The sequence below is a fragment of the Pimephales promelas genome, chromosome 2, assembly GCF_988280905.1.
Source record: "Pimephales promelas chromosome 2, fPimPro1.hap1.1, whole genome shotgun sequence".
In the NCBI taxonomy this organism is placed as follows: Eukaryota; Metazoa; Chordata; class Actinopteri; order Cypriniformes; family Leuciscidae; genus Pimephales; species Pimephales promelas.
Window position 1 is genome coordinate 2344592 of NC_142770.1, and position 21476 is coordinate 2366067.

General features: G+C 37.0%; 1 protein-coding gene and 1 pseudogene across 2 annotated transcripts; both read right to left on the reverse strand.

The window, feature by feature from the left end:
• Positions 1 to 358: 358 nt before the first annotated feature.
• On the reverse strand, positions 359 to 13098 carry LOC120486366 (uncharacterized). The gene is made up of 8 exons (XM_089121712.1): positions 12925 to 13098; positions 12658 to 12758; positions 6503 to 8391; positions 5890 to 6204; positions 4405 to 4734; positions 3855 to 4172; positions 1890 to 2210; positions 359 to 853 (listed from the first exon to the last, which is right to left on the reverse strand). Exons 3-8 carry the CDS (start codon positions 6669 to 6671, stop codon positions 702 to 704), a joined length of 1605 nt encoding a protein of 534 aa, XP_088977838.1. The 5' UTR covers positions 6672 to 8391; positions 12658 to 12758; positions 12925 to 13098; the 3' UTR covers positions 359 to 701.
• A 1242-nt stretch (positions 13099 to 14340) lies between these two features.
• Positions 14341 to 20136, reverse strand: LOC148995699 (uncharacterized; annotated as a pseudogene). The gene is made up of 4 exons (XR_016146026.1): positions 18961 to 20136; positions 18189 to 18518; positions 17677 to 17994; positions 14341 to 14492 (listed from the first exon to the last, which is right to left on the reverse strand). The product of XR_016146026.1 is annotated as an uncharacterized LOC148995699 (transcript).
• Positions 20137 to 21476: the final 1340 nt, after the last annotated feature.

Genomic DNA, 21476 nt, shown 5'->3' on the forward strand with positions numbered 1-21476 from the left:
AATCACTGGATCTGAGTGAATAACTCCTGATAACATGTGAGTTCAGGGTGAGCCACTAGATGGAGGAGTTGCTCCTCAGACGAGACCACAGAGACAAATCACACTAGCGATTTAAAGACTTTATCATTCCCTGTCGGAGGAAATGGAGGATCGATATGTTGTGTTTATGTATTTCACTGTGATCTCAAAGTATATTATAATGTGGCCCAAATCAGTATTTTCTCATGTGGAAGTTATTATTGTAGATAGAAAAACAGTAGCCTCAGTATTGTTAAATAATATCTAACATAAAGTTAGTATTCCTCCACGGAGGCGCTCGACATAATAAACGTAATAAAACATGGAGAGACTCTTGAACCTCAGAGTGAGAAACTTTATTGATAAAGGCAAGAAAATACATACAGCAAATATACAGCAGTTTAAAGTGAGATCTGTGTCTCTTTATTATCTGAGAGAAATATCAACAATAAAGCCTTACAAATAAGATGTTTTTTAAACCTCAAAAATCGTCAAGCTCAATTATTCAGTATTTATTATGAAAAAAAAAACACCAGAAGAGCAAATAACACACTTGAAGAACCTTTAAAGTTCAGCGTTCTGCTTTAGATTTCAGTAGAAAAGATAAAAAAATATAAAGCCAAAAAGTAATAAACCTCACAAATAAATATGGCAAATCAGTTTGTGAGAAATGACATCATCAATCATGCACCTGATGTGTGAATATGTGCTTGATCTCGTTCAGCTCTTCTGGATCTGATGTCATAAACCAGAATGCTGACAGTAGCCACGCCCACCAGAGCAGAGAGGACCAATCGGATCACAGCTTCAGTAGGATCACACCAGTGGACAGAGTCTGAGGAATAAACACATCAAACTGACATCAGATCAGTCAATAAACACTAATGTCAGCGCTGACAGCTAATATTAACTAATGATAACTAATCTCTGACACATTGTGTGTCAGGATAACAACCTCTCCCTCAACATCATCAAACCAAGGAGCTAGTGGTCGACTTCAGGAGGAACGACAGAGATCAGCATCAATGGCGCACCGGTGGAGAGAGTCAGCAGTTTCAAGTTCCTCAGTGTCACATGGTCCGTCCACACTAACACAGTCTCATCCCAAAAAGTCATATAACTGACGTTTTGGGACGTATTTTGACCATACGTCAATATCCGCCTTTTTAGGGCCCCCTTAAACGTCGCTAGATGGCGATCCCGGGCCGTCATACAACTGACGCTTTACCTTTAACGTCAGGTAGGTGACGGGTTAGGTTTAGGGTTAGGTTTAGGTCTGGGGTAGAGTTAGGATCCCATAACCTCATCTACCGACGTTTAAGGGGGCCCTAAAAAGTATGGTCAAAAGACGTCCCAAAACGTCAGTTATATGACGTCTTGGGATGAAACCGGGTTGTCCACACCGAGGCCATCGTGAAGAAGTCTCATCAGCACCTGTTCTTCGGCTGAGGAAGTTTGGGATGAACCGCCACACAGTTCTACACCAGAACCATCGAAACCATCCGGACTGTCTTTGTGTTTGTATATGGTACTGTGAGTAATTGTGCGCACACATTAGATGTGTAAATCTATCGGATGTTTACTGTAAACTGTTATATGTCCATCATTTCATGACTGCTACATGTGGCTCGGAATTGCACCCAAAAATTTCACCCACTGTTGCACTTGTGTATATGGTTGTGTGACAATAAAAGGATTTGATTTGATATTTCTGAATACACAGAAATATGATCAAATCTAATCAAAAATAATATATTCGGTTCCAAGTGAGTTTTTTATACGGTCTGCCATCTCAAACTATAAACGATTCAACAATTCAATATGTTAATTGTTAATAAGAATATTTGAGGAGACAAAGGATCTCTACTCACTATAGACAGAAACTCTGAATATTTTTGATAATAATCTTCCTCCTGAAAACATCAGTAGTCTATAATCTCCAGTATCTTCAGTTGTGATGTTTGTGATGGTCAGAGATCCAGTTTGATTGTCCAGCTTCAGTCTGTCTCTGAATCTCCCATCAAGATCATCATCATATACAGTGAATCTGTCGGACTGTTTATAGATTACTGCTATTAAAGTCTTTCCATCTTCAAATCTCCACAGAATCACATTATAATCCTTTATTTCCGTGTGATTAGAGTTTATAGAGACTGAATCTCCCTCCATCACTGACACTGACTTCACTTCATCTGTCAAACACACAGAGAACAAACAGAAACAGGGTTTATCACAGATTAATACTGTTAAATCACTTTATAATAATTTATTCAAGGGAATGGTTTAAAATTTACATGAACAATAAACAATATAAAATAACAAAAACAAAATGGTGTATGAATTTGTTTAACCCATAAGAACCCGGACCAATTTCCCCTTAGGAAAATTATGGGGCAGCATATAAAACAGACTATATGGACCATTTAAATTAAATACAACCACTCCTTGTCAAAGATCTGTAATGTTACATATACAGTTTATGTCACATTGGGCATTTATTTATGTTACATATATGTCACATTGAGCTTTTATTTCTCATTTGGAAAATAAATAAATTTTGTCAGTTTTCTTGCTAAATTACATTTTTTTCGGTTTATTTTCTTTTCCACAACATTTTCAAAGTTATAACTTTTCTGGGAAGATAAAAAAAGCATTTTGTTTGCTTTGCCACATATTTCAAAACCACATAACTGTGACCTCTTCAGGTATATATACAGTTTAAACAGTTTTTTAGATTGTTTTTTCACAACTCAAAAATGTGCAAACTGAATAAAAATAAATATGGCGTTTTATACCATGTCTTGCATACCTGCTTTAGTTGCATTATATTTTCAAAAATACATTTCATTAAAGGGAAAACCCTAAAACAACTTTTTTTAGTTAGTTTTTGTTTTTTTAGTGATCTGTAAGACTGGGGCTTTATTATTGCTGTTCATTGAATTTGGACATTTGGGTATAAAGTGTTTTAATTCTACAATATATGGTGTAAAAACGTGCTGCCCTCTTCAGGTTGAACGGTGGCTACTGCAGTTGAATTTTCCTATTGGAAGTTGTGGTGCCCTGTGATGTAAGCAGGCACAAGCTAACCACACCCCTGCCTACAGAGAGACCCGTCTTGACCACTTTTCCAGCATTTCTCAAATATTGCCAGTGGGTGGAGTCAGGCTCTGACCAGGGGTTGAGTTGCCCTTTAACAATGTTATTAATTTGACTTTTTTTTTTCTTTGTTGCTTTGAACTGAGCAGCAGAATATATATAACACTAAAATAATTGTATCAGCTAAATTATTTGAGCAGGTCATTTTTCTGGTGAAAAAATGGTCAGGACCATTTTTCTTAATGTGACACATACGTCACATCAAAATTCCACCTACTGTTTTAAGGTTAAAGACCGATGTGACACATGTATCACAACAACATTTTCAATACTTGTTTTATATTTGTACAAGACATGTTTTAAAATCAGGTCAAGTGTAATCTAGGTTATGTTATTAAAACATTAGAATTGTTGCATGTGTTGAAACATACCTTTAATTACAAAAACAAGTGTTTTTTTTAATTGCTGACACTGCAACATGTGCACATCAGACAGGCCACCATTTTGGAAATGTTACTGTGGCAACAAAAATGCACACATTGTCACATGACTGAACCTGGGTGTTCCCTAATTGTCCCTTAGGGACTTCCTGGTTCGAAAATGAGGTATAATGCTTAAAAAAATCTTCAATCTTTTCAAAAAATCTTTTCAGATGATCACCAGTGTTTGTGACACCAACGCCACATCGGGCTCTTATTGTGTAATTAAAAAAAGGTGGAAACATTTTTTTTTTAACTCACCAATGACAGCGAGAATAAACCTCATTTCATCAATGAATCTCTTGATCTTACTGTTGATCTGTAGATTATAAACTCCAGTATGTTCAGTTGTGGTGTTTGTGATGGTCAGAGATCCAGTTTGATTGTCCAGCTTCAGTCTGTCTCTGAATCTCCCATCAAGAACATCATCATATACAGTGAATCTGTCGGACCGTTTATAGATTTCTGCTATTAAAGTGTCTCCATTTTCAAAACTCCACTGAATCACATCATTATCCTTTATTTCAGTGAGACGAGAGTTTATAGAGACTGAATCTCCCTCCATCACTGACTTCAGTCCTAAATCACCACACACACACACACACACACACACACAGAGAGAGAGAGAGAATAAACAGAAATAGAGTGTGTCACAGATTAAGATGATCAGTTAATAGTTTATAAAAGTAAATAGTTTGAAATTTTAGATTTAAATGAATATCATCATTAAACACCAAAAGCAAAATGGAGTTTGAATTATTAATTGTATCTGATTAAAATATAAAACAGGTGAAACTGATATTAAACTCACCGAAGACAAAGAGTCTGAAACTCTCTCTGATATTTCTGTTGATCAGTAGATTATAATCTCCTTCATGTTCAGTTGTGGTGTTTGTGATGGTCAGAGATCCAGTTTGTTTGTCCAGCTTCAGTCTGTCTCTGAATCTCCCATCAAGAACATCATCATATACAGTGAATCTGTCGGCCCGTTTATTGATTTCTGCTATTAAAGTTTTTCCATCTTCAAACCTCCACAGAATCACATCATCATCCTTTATTTCAGTGTCAGAGTTTAGAGAGACTGAATCTCCCTCAAACACAAACACTGACACTGGCAGTGGCCCAAAATCGCGAACCGCTCCTGAAGAACAGAGTTTTTCACAGATTAAAGCTTTAAAATCTCTTGATGTTGGTTTGATGAAGCTTCACTAAAATACTTCTAAACATTTAAATGTGAAATTAATAATATTCTCCAGCAATGCAAAGACAAACAATGATGAACAAAAGATTTATACATGGAAAAATAACAAAAATTGACCATATTTATATATGTAATAGAAAATAATAAAGAAAATAAAGTTTTTGTATTAAGGAACAAAAGAGTAACAAGCAACACTAATGTACAGCCCGCATACATCACACTTACTCTGTAACTACATGAACAAGAGTTTATTTCTCCAGTATTAAAGCAAAAGTTGCAATAGTTTTAGTTCTCAGGGCACTTTTGTTTAAAGAAAGTATAAATGCAGATATGAACCCTATAATTTGTAGAAGAAGGTTTGCAGTGTAAGATTGTGTTGTCTCATAATAGTAGAATAATAAACCCTTAGTTCTTACAGTATAAATCATTTGTTAATTCTTCTGGTTATTACTCCTTTATTCCTAAAACTTTACATGTTGTAGGTACACTATAATTACAGAAAGTTACACTGTAAATTATTTTAAATACGCAGTACTTGCGGGCTGTAATCTAAAGCGTTACCAATTTTATGTGTTTCAAAAGTGTAGTTAGTAACGTTAGCTGTCAACCCTCACGTTTTTTTCCGGGTTTCTCGAGCTCTATAATGTTTAATGGGTATCATTAATTAGTAATTCAATAATTTAAGACATTTTCAAAATCAAAAGTTCAGTTTAGAGGTATCGTATTGGTACCGGTATTGGCGATACTGGCATTGAAAGTATCGTATCGAAAACAAAATCACTGGTATCGCCCATCACTAATTCTGACTGGGTGAATTTTGTTTTTCTTTTTTAAGGCGTCATTTATTTTAGAACGTTTCCCGCTTATTGTTTCCATGGCGAAGCGTCATGTTCTTGATTTAAAATTTGAGATGGGCGTCGCCATGTTTTTTGTGCCGCAGTTCAAATTGTCTGAACAGTTTAAATCTGACAGTTATGTGACATCATCACTGAACATTCCAAATCCCAAATTTAAGACCGTATCACTCAAAAGGTTTACTCGCTGTAGACATGATGATTAAAATATAAAACAGCTCAATCAAAATATTTGACTCACCGTAGACATGGAGTCTGAATCTCTTGATCTCACTGTTGATCTGTAGTTCATAATATCCATAATGTTCAGTTGTGATGTTTGTGATGGTCAGAGATCCAGTTTGATTGTCCAGCTTCAGTCTGTCTCTGAATCTCCCATCAAGATCATCATCATATACAGTGAATCTGTCGGCCGTTACATTGATTTCTGCTATTAAAGTGTTTTCAAACATCCACTGAATCACATCATCATCCTTTATTTCAGTGTCAGAGTCTAGAGAGACTGAATCTCCCTCCTTCACTGACACTGACTCCACTACATCATCAGCAAACCCTCCTGAAGAACAGAGTTTTTCACAGATTAAATCTTTAAAATCTCTTGATGTTGGTTTGATGAAGCTTCGCTAAAATACTTTAATCATTTAAATGTAAAATTAATAATATTCTGCAGCAGTTCAAAGACAAAAGATGATAATTGAAAAGTGACTTGAAAAAATAATTATTTCATGATAATATTAATAATATAATTTAAATGAGAATAACAGTGAATGTTAATCCTTTCTGACTAATTTAACCAGTAATTTATCACATCAGAACAGAAACAACTGAAGTCATGAAAACACATTTAAACTCACCATCCAGACGCCACAAACACAAGCAGAGCAAAACTAATTTGAGAAACATCTTCTTCATCGGTTCACTGAAAAGCCCACGATAGTAACTCTTAATGTCTGAAACACTCAGATTGACCTGAAACACGACTGAACTGAGATATTTATCAGTGTGTGAATCCTCCCCCAACATCAGTTAGTTTCCGCTCACACACTCGTCTCCTTTAACATCACGAACATCAACAAGATTTTGCTGATCTCACATTTACAAATGAATTCTGACCCTGAATCAAAACTAATAGCAGAAGAGATATTCACACACCTGCTAACATGTTGTTACTGCTGAACATAAAGTAATAAATAAATACCCCCAACTCAAGTGATCAAGACTTAGTGCAAATATCAGCGCACCTGAAAGCGAACTCAGCCACAACGTGCCACAATCCCAGCACCACCAGACCCAAGAATAGACAGTGTTGGCGACTGGGCCTATTCTTGCAAGAATAAATACTTCTCTTTCTTTATTAATTTGACTCTTATGAGTGTCTCTTATGCAGTGATGATGTTTGACAGGATTTTTGCCACAACAATTTGGTGTCAGAATCAGGAAATTTTGAGATTTTGATGCTCTGACCTGAAAAAAGGGCTAAAGAATCATTTATTATCATTTATAAAGATTGCAAAATGTCAGAGATGAGACAAATGAGCAAAAGAGTTCCTCATATAGGGGATTATCACGCTTCCGGGTTTCATGGGCGGGATTTGTCAACTTTGTGCATGTCCACTTCCGACGCAGTTCAACAATGTCTGAGACCAATGCTATTTATGTCACTGCTCTGTTCCACTTTGTAAATCTAACCAACAACGCCAACCCTACTTAAGTTTTCATGGATTCCCGACTGAATTGAGTATAAGGAAGAAGTGGATTAAAACTGTAAGCTAACAAAGTTAGGTTCTGAGAACGTTTTTCTAACGTTCCATTTTGGTTGTGGGAACGTTAATTTAAAATGTTCTAAAAACGTGGAAATGTCCAGTTTGCTTAACGTTGCTGGAACGGTGTCTTAATGTTTGCAGAACGTTGCTGGAACGTTAGCATAATGTTGTTAGAACGTTATCCTAAGGTTAGCATAATGTTGCTGGAACGTTATGAGAACGTTTATCAAACACAAATAACCTGATAAAGACGTTCCGATAACGTTGTTCTAAGAACGTTTTTTATCAACGTAATGAGAACGTTCATCAAATACAAATAACGTGATAAAGACGTTCCAAGAACGTTGTTCTAAGAACGTTTTCTCTCAACGTTACAAGAACGTTAATAATGTTATATGAACGTTCCGAAAACATTATTTTAATAACGTTTTGTCCTAACATTTACACAACTTTTAAAGAACGTTAGTGAATGTTCTGGGAACGTTCCCTGTTAGCGCGTTTGTTTGCAGCCGGCACTTTAGTGAATCAGACTAATTTACCAGGGATGCCGTATAAATAAACTTAGTGTAGTCCTTCATCAGTTCGCCAGCGAGATCGGGAATTCAACGGAAGTGGCAGTGCACAAAGATCACAGAATCCGGAAGTCCTACGTATCAGCTTGAAAATCCTGTTGTTGTTTAATGTTTTTTTAATTATTATTATTTATTTATTTATTTGAAAAGAAATAATCTGGATTGAATGGAAAACCTCGGAAAAATAAAAACGCTTAGATTTCGGGAAAAAATACAATCCTTTTTCACACTCTTTCTCTGTGGAAGACCCTGGTATCACCTCGAGTCCCACGCTTGTGTTGCCGTCACAAGACTACCTCGACCGACACCACCGTCACTGTCACAGTCGAGCTGTTCGTCTCATTGACTCCTCTCTCACAGGATGGGATGTGATCTTCGATGTCCGCCCGGTTTAGGCCTCCTACATTCCTACAAAACATTTCCAACAAACAGAACTAAACTAATTTGAGCAACATTTTATTTATCGATTCACTGAAAAACCCATGACCGCAACCCTTAAAATGTCTGAAAACACTTGCTGTAAACACGACTGAACTGATATTTATCAGTGTGTGAATCCTCCCCCAACCTCAGTTAGTTTCCGCTCACACACTCGTCTCCTTTAACATCACGAACATCAACGAGCTTTTGCTGATCTCACATTTATAAATGAATTCTGGCCCTGAATCAAAACTAATAGCAGAAGAGATATTGGATTAGAAATATTGGATTAGATATCTGGTGTGTTATTTAGTGCTGTGAGCTGTCAATCATATTTGACCTGTGACTCTTATTCACTTGTGTGGAGTGGAAGATTGTTAGAGGAGTTAAAGAAACGCTTCAGCCACAAAATACTGACACACACAGAGACGACAAACATCCAGCAGAAGCTGTTTATCCACCGACAGATCAAACCAGACACACTGATGTTAGTACAGATCAAACCAGACACACTGATGTTAGTACAGATAAAATAAATGAGAAAAACCATTGCCGGGTTAAGTTGACTCAAAAGCCACTAAATCATATATATAATGTTTGCCTGTGTTGTTACAACAAAATCCATTAGTGCACATTAATGCAAATACAGAGTTTTTTCAGAGAAATATCATTTGGTTTCCAGAAAGTTTTGGACTTGGGAAAATTTAATGAGATGCTTGTTCATAATTTCAGAGTTTAATATTTAGATGAATCTGAGAAAAATAACTTTCTTTTTTTAAATAACTCATGTTCTTAGCTAAGTGCTAAAGCATGCTATTATCAGCATTAAACAGGAAGTTGTTGTAACTCAAGCATGTAATATCCAATCTCCCTCACTTCACATGTTTGATAATGCCCTGGCCTGAAGACTCTACATGCCTAAATGTAGTTATAGACACAGCGCCACCAGCTGGCCAGTGCTAACTGAAGCATCATGTTGAAATTTGCACTTAGCAGTTTCTGTGAAAAAAAAAGCCTGTATTCTTTGATTTGATTGGTCATCTCAAATATTTTTTTGACCATGACGAGCGGTCAGATGACGACTGAACTCAGCTCAGATGAGGTTGTCTGTTTTATCTTGATGTTGCGCAATATCTGTGTAGGCCTACCAAAGAAGAGTCAACACATTAGGCAATTACTTCACAGAGTAAATCTCGTAAACATACACAGGTCCGCGCCTCAGTGACCTCATGAGCGGCTTCGGCCACGTGTTTGAGGCATATAGCTGGGCGTAATTTATTTTGAAAAACAAAATGTAAAAGTCTTCAAATAATGTTCGCCACAAGCACCATTTTACAAAAAAGTAAAAAAATAAAATAAAATAAATGTTTCTGTGTGACAAAGTAAGGCTCAAATGTTATTTTTTCCCCTGGGTTATGCGCATCTCGTCAGTAAAGCCGGTGTTCTGTCGATCTGTCCTACCTTGTCAGATTTTCCTACCGTAGCGCAAAATTATAGCCATATCGGTTCATCCTACCTCGTCGTAAAATCCTACTGAGCGTTTCTGCTTCGCGTCTGTGACTAAGTTACATAAAATATTTCTGTGTAACTTTGCCGAATTTTCTTATTAGGCCATGTTACGGTGATTTTACAGTGCAAAGTAACGTTACCTCTTCAGATTGTCCTATGAAATAAACGATAGGATGATTTTACGTTGCAAAATACCTCATCAGATTGTGCTACCAGTATGAAATAAACGAGTAGTATGATTTTACAGTGCAAAATGCCTCATCAGATTGTCCTACCAGTATGAAATAAACGAGTAGAATGATTTTACGTTAATGTTTTCATGAAAAAAATGCTAATATGAATTTGCTTTGTATGAATGTGAGAGTAAACAGTTCTCATTACTGCTATATATCTTTGTATAGTAATTGACAAAAATAGTGAAAAACTTACCTCAGATGAAGAAGATCTCGCGCAAGTAGTAAAATATTATGGGCGTGTTGTTCAGCGTGACAAAAAATGACGTATTATTGATGTGCGCATGCGCAGTAAGCCTTGGTAGGACAATCTGACGGGTAGGATGGAATGTCAGAACACCGGTTCCTTGATTAGTAGTAAATCACCTCCACCTGCTTTCAGATGGAGCGGCATTTACTACAAAGAGCCGTAGTTCACTGACAATTAAGCTGAGCCAAATCGCGTTAAAATCGAGGACATATCACCAACGATAATTAATGCGATATCAGCTTGTCAGGTAAATACGGCTCTTCGTACAGCAAAAACTCCGGTGTTAAATCAACACACCTGGGAGTGCATGAGTCCACACTCAAGAGTGATAAAGTTAATGAGATATTTAAGTGATTAATTGAGTGATTATTGAGCATTATTGAAGACACTAAGCAGAATCAAGGAGAAAATCAACAAATTGTGAGCCACCGTTATGGAGATCAGTAGCCATTTCTCCATATGCGTTCACGTGCATGGAAAGTATATTTTCCACTTGTGAACTGGTGTTTACCAGTGTGTTGCGTTCAAGTACTTTTGTTGTCGTAATGTGGTAAAAAGATGGAGATCCAGACTTGTTAAACTATTTCTGCAACAGCAAGAAAATTAATTATCAAAACTCAAAAGGTAAATAATATGCTATTTCTTTCTAGATCATGAATAATATCCACAAGTTTCCTACGCCCCATGATGCCTTGCGTCAAAAGTGGGCGCGACTTCCGGTTGGAAGTAAACAAAGCGCGATTTGACATGCTTGACACTTATTCATTCAACAGTTGACAGTCATTCAAGTTATAGCGATCCAAACTAGCTAACGATGTGGGAACACAACCTCAACGAAATTAAAAAGGGTGAAATAACAGTACCTTTACCCTCCGCAGTAGTTGATTGGGAGTATTATAATAACATTATTAATAATCAATACTCATCAAGGCATGGTGACAGACAGTTGTGCGAGCTGACAAACAATTAAAATAAAAAATACACACTTAGTCATTGTGCTTTGGAGTTTATTCAAAATTATAAATGAATGTGCTACTAGAATACATTAACTGGCACATTTGGTATTCTGTCAACACAGGCTTTGATCCTGAGTTTAGGTGTAACATCAGTAGCGAACAGCCAAACACATGCTGATAGAGTTTATAGAATATTAAGAATTTAAACAAATGTACACAGGAAGATTCGTCGTCTTTTGGGAGGTGATGGAAACTACAGTCGTTGGCAGGATCAGAGACGGGCTCTGGTAGGATCACTGTGATTTCGTTTTCAGCTTATGTTCAAAACAATCATGTTTAAGCCACTGAATTAGTTTAGTCCGGTTATACATACAACCGCGAACAGCACATGATGTCCCTGAGCTCCGTAACGACATCTCTCGTAAAGATTTGCGTCTTTAAATAGTAAAATAATTCTCCGAAAAACAGCTAGCCTCTTCGCTAACTAACACACAAAATACCATTGGAATGCTACTTCCGCCGCCTCGCCGGAAGTTTCACCCACTTTATTTTTTACAGGAGCGCCCCTCGGAAACTTGTGGATATGCTCTCAAGATGGAGAAGAAAGAGAGAAATTAGCTCGCAAAGATCTTCCACTACGAATCAACTTCCTTCGAAACGAACCGATTCATCAGGCTCATCAGTTAATAAAAATTATAAGACAGCCCGAACGATTAAATAAGAAGATAAAACACATTGCAAACAGTACTATGATTGAAAATTAAATAAACTGTTAAAATGAAGATGTGTTGAATTTGCAGGACAAGCTCAAATGACTTAAAGCCTAGTTTGAGCTTGCATGGCCTGCAAACTTAAGGGTCATTGTTAGAAGTGTACTGTGTGTGACTATATGGACACGACATGCGTCGTGGGTTGTTGAGGGCACTGATGCTGCTGCTACCGACCTGGACGAGCTCACTAATTCTGTAACATCATGTATCAGTTTCTGTGAGGATGTGCATCCCTACCAGGACTCATTTAACTTACGATTTAGTCCTGGTGGGGATGCACAACGATTTGAATAAGTTTTATTGCAGGTTTGAAAAACCCAGTCTCACACCCTTTCTGACCTTTTCTCCATACACCCATCAACACATGATGCCTAGTAACATCTGGCAAGGGGACTGCCGATGAAAACTAGCCTGTGGCTAACTCGGGTACACTTACATTTGTTGTGAATGTTGATTAGTGTACATTGTCCCTTTTCAAATAAACAAATAAATAAATAAACATCTACATCAACATCACTGACTGAATGACTACTGACCTGTTGCCTTAACATCTGTGGTCTTGAGTTCATTTGAAAGACTGGTGGTGGTCCACCTCACTGGACCCTTGCTGGACAGTTTGGTTATCGAGCAAACAGGTCTGTGGATGATACCGTCAACTTAGGACTGCATTATATCCTACAGGGGTTGGACAATAAAACTTTCTCCAAACTTTGCTGTATTATTTTCCTGTTATCTCTGTAAAGCTGATTTGAAACAGTCTGTACTGTAAAAAGCGCTATATAAATAAAGGTGACTTGACTTACAGAGAATGGTCTGAAAAAGAGAAATATCCTGATAGTTCACTCCGAATATCATGATTTGTTCAGTGATTTGAATAAAGTGTCTCAACATGTCCGTTTATTTTCTCTGAACACTTCAACATGTGCTTTTATTCTTCATTACTCGTTGCACAGTGTATTCGTCACATAACACTGAACACAGCGCCATCTAGTGGCTTTCTTGAGTAACAATCACTGGATCTGAGTGAATAACTCCTGATAACATGTGAGTTCAGGGTGAGCCACTAGATGGAGGAGTTGCTCCTCAGACGAGACCACAGAGACAATCACACTAGCGATTTAAAGACTTTATCATTCCCTGTCGGAGGAAATGGAGGATCGAGATGTTGTGTTTATGTATTTCACTGTGATCTCAAAGTATATTATAATGTGGCCCAAATCAGTATTTTCTCAGGTGGAAGTTGTTTGTTTATTATTACATATAGAAAAACAGTAGGCCTATCAGCCCCCCCTCACACACACTATAAATTGGTATAAGGCATGGTTCAATTGAGACAGCCAATTGTAATTTCTCAAATGCATTTTGTCTAATAATTCATATTCTTTTTGCTCATGAGCTGCTTTAAGAAAAAAAAAATGCTACAATTTGCCATGTCTATGGAAAAAATAAAAGTACCTAATTGACACATGTTGTTTTGATTTTTGTTTTCTTTATAAATGTAAAACCCAAATAGAGGCAACTCTTTATTATAAGCCCAGGCAGACAGATAACTTAAAAAAAATAATAATAATATTCATAATACTAATATTAACATTATGTTTTAGGACTAGGTGAAACAATCCCCTCCAGAGGGCTCATCTGGAGCACTTGACATCCCAGGTGTACCCCTTACGTGCCACAGGTGCTATGAGGGGCCCAGTTGGAGTCTCCCCTTTTCACCCATAGCCATCAACCTTCTTCCTCTGCTACACCTGAGATGGCTTTGATGGTTTGGCCTCACACTCCCAATTCCTTAAACAGCCTGATGGTTGACTTGCCCATGGTACACTGCTGAAATATTTAAAATATACAAAACTTTTGTATTCCTCTGAATAAATCATGGAGAGACTCTTGAACCTCAGAGTGAGAAACTTTATTGATAAAGGCAAGAAAATACATTCAGCAAATATACAGCAGTTTAAAGTGAGATCTGTGTGACTCTATTCTTTTTTTTGTATCTGAGAGAAATATCAACAATGAAGTGGCATTGTTAAAATTTGACACTGAAAGAGAGCACAAACTCAAATAATCATCAGTATTTATTATGAAAAAAAAAACACCAGAAGAACCTTTAAAGTTCAGCGATTTCGATACTGAAAAAGATTACCATATAAAGCCATTAATATATGTGACATACATTTATATATGCAAAATCAGTTTGTGAGAAATGACATCATCAATCATGCACCTGATGTGTGAATATGTGCTTGATCTCATTCAGCTCTTCTGGATCTGATGTCATAAACCACAATGATGACGGTAGCCACGCCCACCAGAGCAGAGAGGACCAATCGGATCACAGCTTCAGTAGGATCACACCAGTGGACAGAGTCTGAGGAATAAACACATCAAACTGACATCAGGGGCTCGTTCTTCGTACCTTGCTTAAAACATCCGAGATCAAATGAGACATCCAAGATAATATCATCGTGCTAATCATGATCCGGCTAATTGGGTTCTTCGAACACACCTGTTGTTTATGATTAGTATCGCTGGATTGAGTTATCTGAGATAACTGCGCGTTCTCGCGTTGGTTTAAAAGGGGACATGTATCGATAGCAGAACCAGTGATCAGCAACGCTGCTATTGGCTGTTCAGCATGGCCCAAGAACACGCCCAGTTTTTCTCCCAAGCAGAGCAAACGCTTTTAATGCAAGGTTATGCCGAATTTCAGTCTTTAATTAAAACGCCAGGAACACTTCAAAGTGTGCAAAAGTCAGGAGAGAGTGCTGGAAAAAGTAGAAGACAAATGAAATGCGTTTGTGGTGGCCATGTTAGATGTTTTAATAACTTATTATTATTATTTTTATTTTCATAATTTCATAATTACTTTGTTCATTGTAATGTCGAGTCACCACACTATAATAATGGACATGGTGAAAGTGAAGTACAAAAATATTCTACTTAGGCCTAATGGTAAATTTATAGGCCTTATAGGCCTACTAGTCTCTTTTAAAAAGGCACTGTTAAATAAATGATTGTCTGTTTATAAAAGCAAACAGGAAAAATACTGAGAAAAAAATAATAATGATGCTCCTGACCCTGGCAGAAGAGCTGACCCTTGGGTTGAATGTGAATTGCCCTGTTGTGAAGGGCATCCCTGGGTTCAGTTCTTCCAGACTCACATCAGGGACCAGCAGCAGCAACACCTTCATCACTGGGAAATGAGATTTAAATTATCTTTGAACACTGTGAAATAATGTGTTGCTGCATTAAATTAAGTATACCTATAATCCAAATTGGCTGGTTTAGTCATTTCAGCTGTTAAATCTTGAGTAATGATAAATTGCTTTGTCTTTTGAAAGTAAAAACTGATAAACTTATGTTAATGTAAAAAATATTTTGCCATGAGTTATCAATCACATTGCACTGGAGAGTGAAGAAAACTTCTCAGATGACTGTCCTTTGGAGGAAGTACTTTAATTTAATTGATGGCTTTAATTGATTTCTACTTGTGCCTATGCCTATTATTTCTGACAGGAGTCCACATGTACAGAAAGGCCTACAGAAGAGTCTGCACACAGCAGTGATACAGGGGTGGGCAGTGTAGACAACTTTTGCTTGTTATTTGTTGCATTTGTTCCCTATATGAGTCTTCAACAGAAAATAGAGTATTTTGAAAAAACAAAAATCAGGGGGAGAAACAGAACTTGACTAAGAAAAAAATGCACTAGAAATAGAGTTGCTTCAAAATAAACTCCAGAGTAAAATCACACAGAGTACTATTGCTGACCTTGCATAATATCTTTTAAAAAGATGACTGAATAACTGGCTTTTCTTTACAAAGAACTATTGAAATAAAACTCTAAGCAAATAGAGTTTTGCAAATTTGTCTTGTCTTTTATTTTAGGCTTAATTAAACATTTTTTTTTCTGATGTTGGCAGTGTTGTGTAATATGGCACATGCAATGTCACAGGCCCTGTCAGGTGCAACCCTCAGGGTTTTTAGACCCTGAAATCTTCCCTTTAGTTGGCCAAAGCTCATGTCATTGTGTGCCCTTGTCCTAGAGCTGCATTGTAACTGGTCTGGGGTTTGGGTCAGGGAATGGGGTCATAAAACACCTGTCTCCATGCAGGATCCTGTTGTAATCACCTGTTTAATGAAAAAATGCAGTTCTCAGCATAAGTGTATGTAATACCGTGAGTTTGATATTTATAATTTTCCTTACCATGTTCAAATAATGTTCATAAATGTGAATCTCTTAAAATTCTTGAGTCATGCACAGATCCTGGCCATTTTGCTTTCACACTGATTTGTGATATAGAACATGGTCACACACCATCTAAAAGATTTTACTCAGTCAAATGCCTTTTAAAAAAAGTGATATAATATTCCAAATCTGGAATATTAAAAATTGTAATAGTAATTTGGCTGCACTGTATAAGCCCCCTTTCTGCTCACAAAATCCCTTCATTGAGGCCTTGATGGGAAACATGTGTGTAGTCTACAGTGTATGGCACCAATCACGTAAGTTAAGCCTGAGGGACTGTAAGTCATAATCGACATGGTCATCATGATTACATTATCTTCATTAAAAATTATAATATAGCCTACCCTAAGTTGGCAAAAAAAAAAAAAAAAAAAAAAACTAAGAGCACTACTTTGTGAATGGCACGACAGAAAGCTTATCAAGTTCTCCGCATCTCCAATAGTGTAAAGGAAGCCACTCGCAAATAATTTTAGGGCAATGCAAACATTTTGTGCTGTTGTTGAAGCCCGATATCGAATCGAACATTAATGTGCATTTCCAACAAAAATAATAATGTATTTAAACGACACCCTCACGACGATCGTTTCACGAGAAAACAAAAATAAATCTCAGAAATTAAGCTACACTATCGCGCTGCGCTGAAGGACTTCCGTATCAGCCGCGATCTAATCCTGTTTACATGAAATAAGCCTGCTCGCGAGCAGGTTCAAGCTGACGGACCTGTTGCTATGACAGCAAGTCCAGGATGAGCGTCGAAGAACCAAACGATCCAAGATCATGGCAAATCGCCAACAATCAAATCCAGCTAACTGAGTTAGCGACGTACGAAGAACGAGCCCCAGATCAGTCAATAAACACTAATATCAGCGCTGACATCAACTAATATTTATGAATACACAGAAATATGATCAAATCTAATCAACAATAATATATTTGGTTCCAAGTGAGATTTTTATACGGTCTGTCATCTCAAATTATAAACAATTCAATATGTAAATAGTATTTGTGTTTTTTGTGAAGTTTCCTCTGAGACAAAGAAATCATCCTGTAAAATCATCTATTTTAGAAGAGTCCCGAGACCCAAATATTCAGAGAACTCAGTATTATTTACAGAGAAAAGCTGTGATTCCTGTTAACTGTGAAGAAGTTGATGTTATACTAAAATGTTTTCCATTTGATGGTGATAAAAATCTTTTATATTTGATTTAATTATTATGATTGCCCGTTACTATATTATATTATAGTAAATATATATAAATAGTAAATAAGAATATTTGAAAGAGAAGAAAAATGATCTCTACTCACTATAGACAGAAACTCTGAATACTTTTGATGATAATCTTCCTCCTGAAACCATCACTAGTCTATAACGTCCTTCATCTTCAGTTGTGGTGTGTGAGATGGTCAGAGATCCAGTTTGTTTGTCCAGCTTCAGTCTGTCTCTGAATCTCCCATCAAGAACATCATCATATACAGCGAATCTGTCGAACGGTTCAAAGATTTCTGCTATTAAAGTTTTTCCATCTTCAAACCTCCACAGAATCGCATTATCCTTTATTTCAGTGAGATCAGAGTTTAGAGAGACTGAATCTCCCTCCATCACTGACACTGACTTCACTTCATCTGTCAAACACACAGAGAACAAACAGAAACAGGGTTTATCACAGATTAATACTGTTAAATCTCTTTATAATGGTTTACTAAATTGAATGCTTTAATTTACATTATAAATAAACAATATAAAATGCGAAAAACAAAATGGTGTGTGAATTCATTTAAATAAAAAAAAAAACAGGTGGAAACCATTTTGAACTCACCAATAACAGCAAGAATGAAAATCTGTCTCTCACTGTTGATCTGTAGTCTATATTCTCCAGTATCTTCATTTGTGGTGTTTGTGATGGTCAGAGATCCAGTTTGATTGTCCAGCTTCAGTCTGTCTCTGAATCTCCCATCAAGAACATCATCATATACAGTGAATCTGTCGGCCCGTTTATTGATTTCTGCTATTAAAGTGTTTTTATCATAGACTGTAAAGGGGTTTCCATCTTCAAACTTCCACTGAATCACATCATCATCCTTTATTTCAGTGAGACGAGACTTTAGAGAGACTGAATCTCCCTCAAACACTAACTCAGCAACCCCTCCTGAAGAACAGAGTTTTTCACAGATTAAATCTTTAAAATCTCTTGTTTTTGGTTTGATGAAGTTCACTAAAATACTTTTAATCATTTCAATGTGAAATTAGTATTCTGCAGCAGTGCAAAGATAAAAGATGATGAATGAAAAGAGAAATATATTTATATATTGAATAATAACTAAAAAATACACTTTTACTTTAATGTTTAACATCACACTAAAACTAAAACTGTTGATTACCTGAGCTTCATATTTATATTATTTTATTCAATCACTAATAACTGAGTTTAGAGCTGAATTGAAACTTGATCTGACAGTAAAATCATAGTTTAATTATTTCTATATGAGAATAACAGTGAATGTTGATCCTCCTCGACTAAACTAACCAGACATTTATTACATGTTACCAGAACAGAAACAACTGAAGTCATAAAAACACATTAAACTCACCATCCAGACGCCAGAAACACAAGCAGAGCAAAACAGGGAGAAACATCTTCATCAGTTTCAGTCCACAAATATGAAAAGACAAACTCTTCAAAACTGATAAAATGACAGACGTGCTGATGTGAAGCTGCTCTGTAGAGTAAAGTGAAGAGAAACTCTACAATCAGATAAAATACCTGTAAGTGTTAATGCATGTGACGTCTAACTCTGTTTCTGATGATTATTTCACACTTTGAGCTCCTGTACGCCTCAACTTCCTGTAAGTCAATGATGACATTCAATAACATGTTAAAAACATCTTAAAGCAACAGTTTGATCTTGTCTTGATTTCCTGAGAGTGTTTGTCTCTGCTCTCTCCTGTAACTCTCTTCAGGACGTTTGTTCTTCATTTCTGATCAAATGTCTGGATTGTTTCTCCTCTCAGACTGATCTCAGAGTTTCTCTAATTGTTCTCTAAAACGCCCACATAACTCAAACTAATGCTGTTGGGTATTTGAGCTTCATAAGCCTATTTATTTTACATTATTTTATTTAATTATCACTAATAACTGAGTTAAGAGCAAAATTCTATGACTAATAAAATGCCACAGTGACTGTGGGAAATGGGAAGACTCCTCTAGTGGTCATCAAGAGCACTTATTTAAGAAGTGGGACACTCACATTGACTCCATTGTAAAAAAGGCCCAGCAGAGACTGTACTTTCCCTCGCCAGCTGAAGAAGTTCAACTTCCCACAGGATCTGCTGATACAGCTCTACTCTGCCGTCACTGAACGCATCCGCTGCACTTCTATAACTGTCTGGATCATCTCAGCTACCAAATCAGACCTCAGAAGACTACAGCGGATATAGTCCGGACTGCTGAGAGAATCACTGGCGCACCCCTCCCCAACTCTCCAAGAACTGAACTCATGAAGAGTGAGTAAAAGAGCTGACGTTTCGCCCCATGCCTTTTGTCATATGACTGAGATCTGAGGATGTCCTAAAATGTACATCGTACTGTTCCCTCAATAGTGCCACCTACACTCTTAGAAGAAATGGTTCTATTTAGAACCAGAAATGGTTCCATCCCCCGCTTCATATATGGAACTCCAAAATGGTTCTATATAGAACCTTTTTTTTTTTTGGTAAAAGGTTCTATTGGCCAAATATGGAACCCCAGGGTTCTATATAGAACCCAGAGGAACCTTTTTTTAAGAGTGTATAGAACCTTTTAGGGGTTCCAAACACGTAGTGCTGACAGAACCTTTAAAGTTCTATATAGAACCTTTTCTTCTTAGAGTGTAGGGGGCGACTTCGGACTGGTCTGAGTTTTTCTGAAACTGCCAATTTACTGGGATTTTCACACACAACCATAAATACACATTATATACGCATTATAGTCCTTCACATCTATTGCAATCTTAAAATATCAACATCGGCTGCTGGTGGAAGATCCTTTTCCTCTCTTTAAACTCTGGAAGTCTTCACAGCATTGTCCGACTCCGGGAAGCAGACACACTCTGTCAGTTTACTGTAAATCTAGAGTAAAAACACATCTCTTTGGCTTAGCAAACACATTATAGACTTCTATAACTCAATGTTAGGCTGCATAGTTTAAATCAGCTGAAAGGTTTACTGTAATCTACCGGATCCGGGCCGTATCCAGATCAGATGGTGGACCTGAGCCTAGACACGACCACAACGCATCCCTGAAGAGTCAGCAGAGATTGTGTGAACTAGACTCTCCCCTCATCGACACGACAGCCGACACTGATCCTCAACAAACTCGAGCTCCAGACCAGCGTGACTCCGATCTTCAACCAGATGAACTGGATAATATTCTGAATGTTCTGATCCAATCTGACTTCTGGCCTATAATGTTGCCTGAATCATAATCACACACTGTTTGTTCATTGGCTGAGGAGAACTGCCCTCGGACTGATGCTGCGTTCACGTGCTATGGAAAGTAGGATATTTCCACTTGTGAATTGGTATTTACCAGTGTGTTGCGTTCAAGTGCTTTTGTTGTCGTAATGATGGGGTAAAAAGATGGAGATCCAGACCTGTTATTTAGCTAGAACTATTTTAGATTGCTTAACTCATCTGCAACAGCAAGAAAATGATTTATCAAAACTCAAAAGGTAAATAATATGCTATATATTTTCTAGATCATGAATAGTATATTATTACTATTCACGACTCTTGCGTTGCTCTCCGCCATTTTGAAAAGTTCAAAGGTTATCTCATCTGGAAACTTGTCCATCAAAATATTCTACGAGTTGCCCAGTAGAAAATACCACATGAGGGGGTGTTCATGTGCATTTTCCACGTCTGCTTTTGGTATTTACCATAATTACCATATAGCACATGAACGCAGCGTCTGTCTGGTTTCTCACAAGGTTTTCTCCATTCTGTCACTGATGGATTTTGGTCTTTTTTACCATTGGCTATTTAATATTCAACAATATTATTGATCTGCACTGACACCATTATATGAGAACTGAACTTAGCTGGACAATGACATCATGGTTTTCTCCAA

Bases quoted from the DNA above. Each gene is read 5' to 3' on its own strand.
- LOC120486366 (XM_089121712.1), bottom strand. From the start codon at position 6,671: ATGTTGGGGGAGGATTCACACACTGATAAATATCTCAGTTCAGTCGTG. The intron at 6,205-6,502 runs GTGAGTTTAAAT...TCTGTTCTTCAG, and splicing joins GTGTTTGTGGCGTCTGGATG to GAGGGTTTGCTGATGATGTA. The intron at 854-1,889 runs GTGAGTAGAGAT...TTTATTCCTCAG, and splicing joins ATTCAGAGTTTCTGTCTATA to ACTCTGTCCACTGGTGTGAT.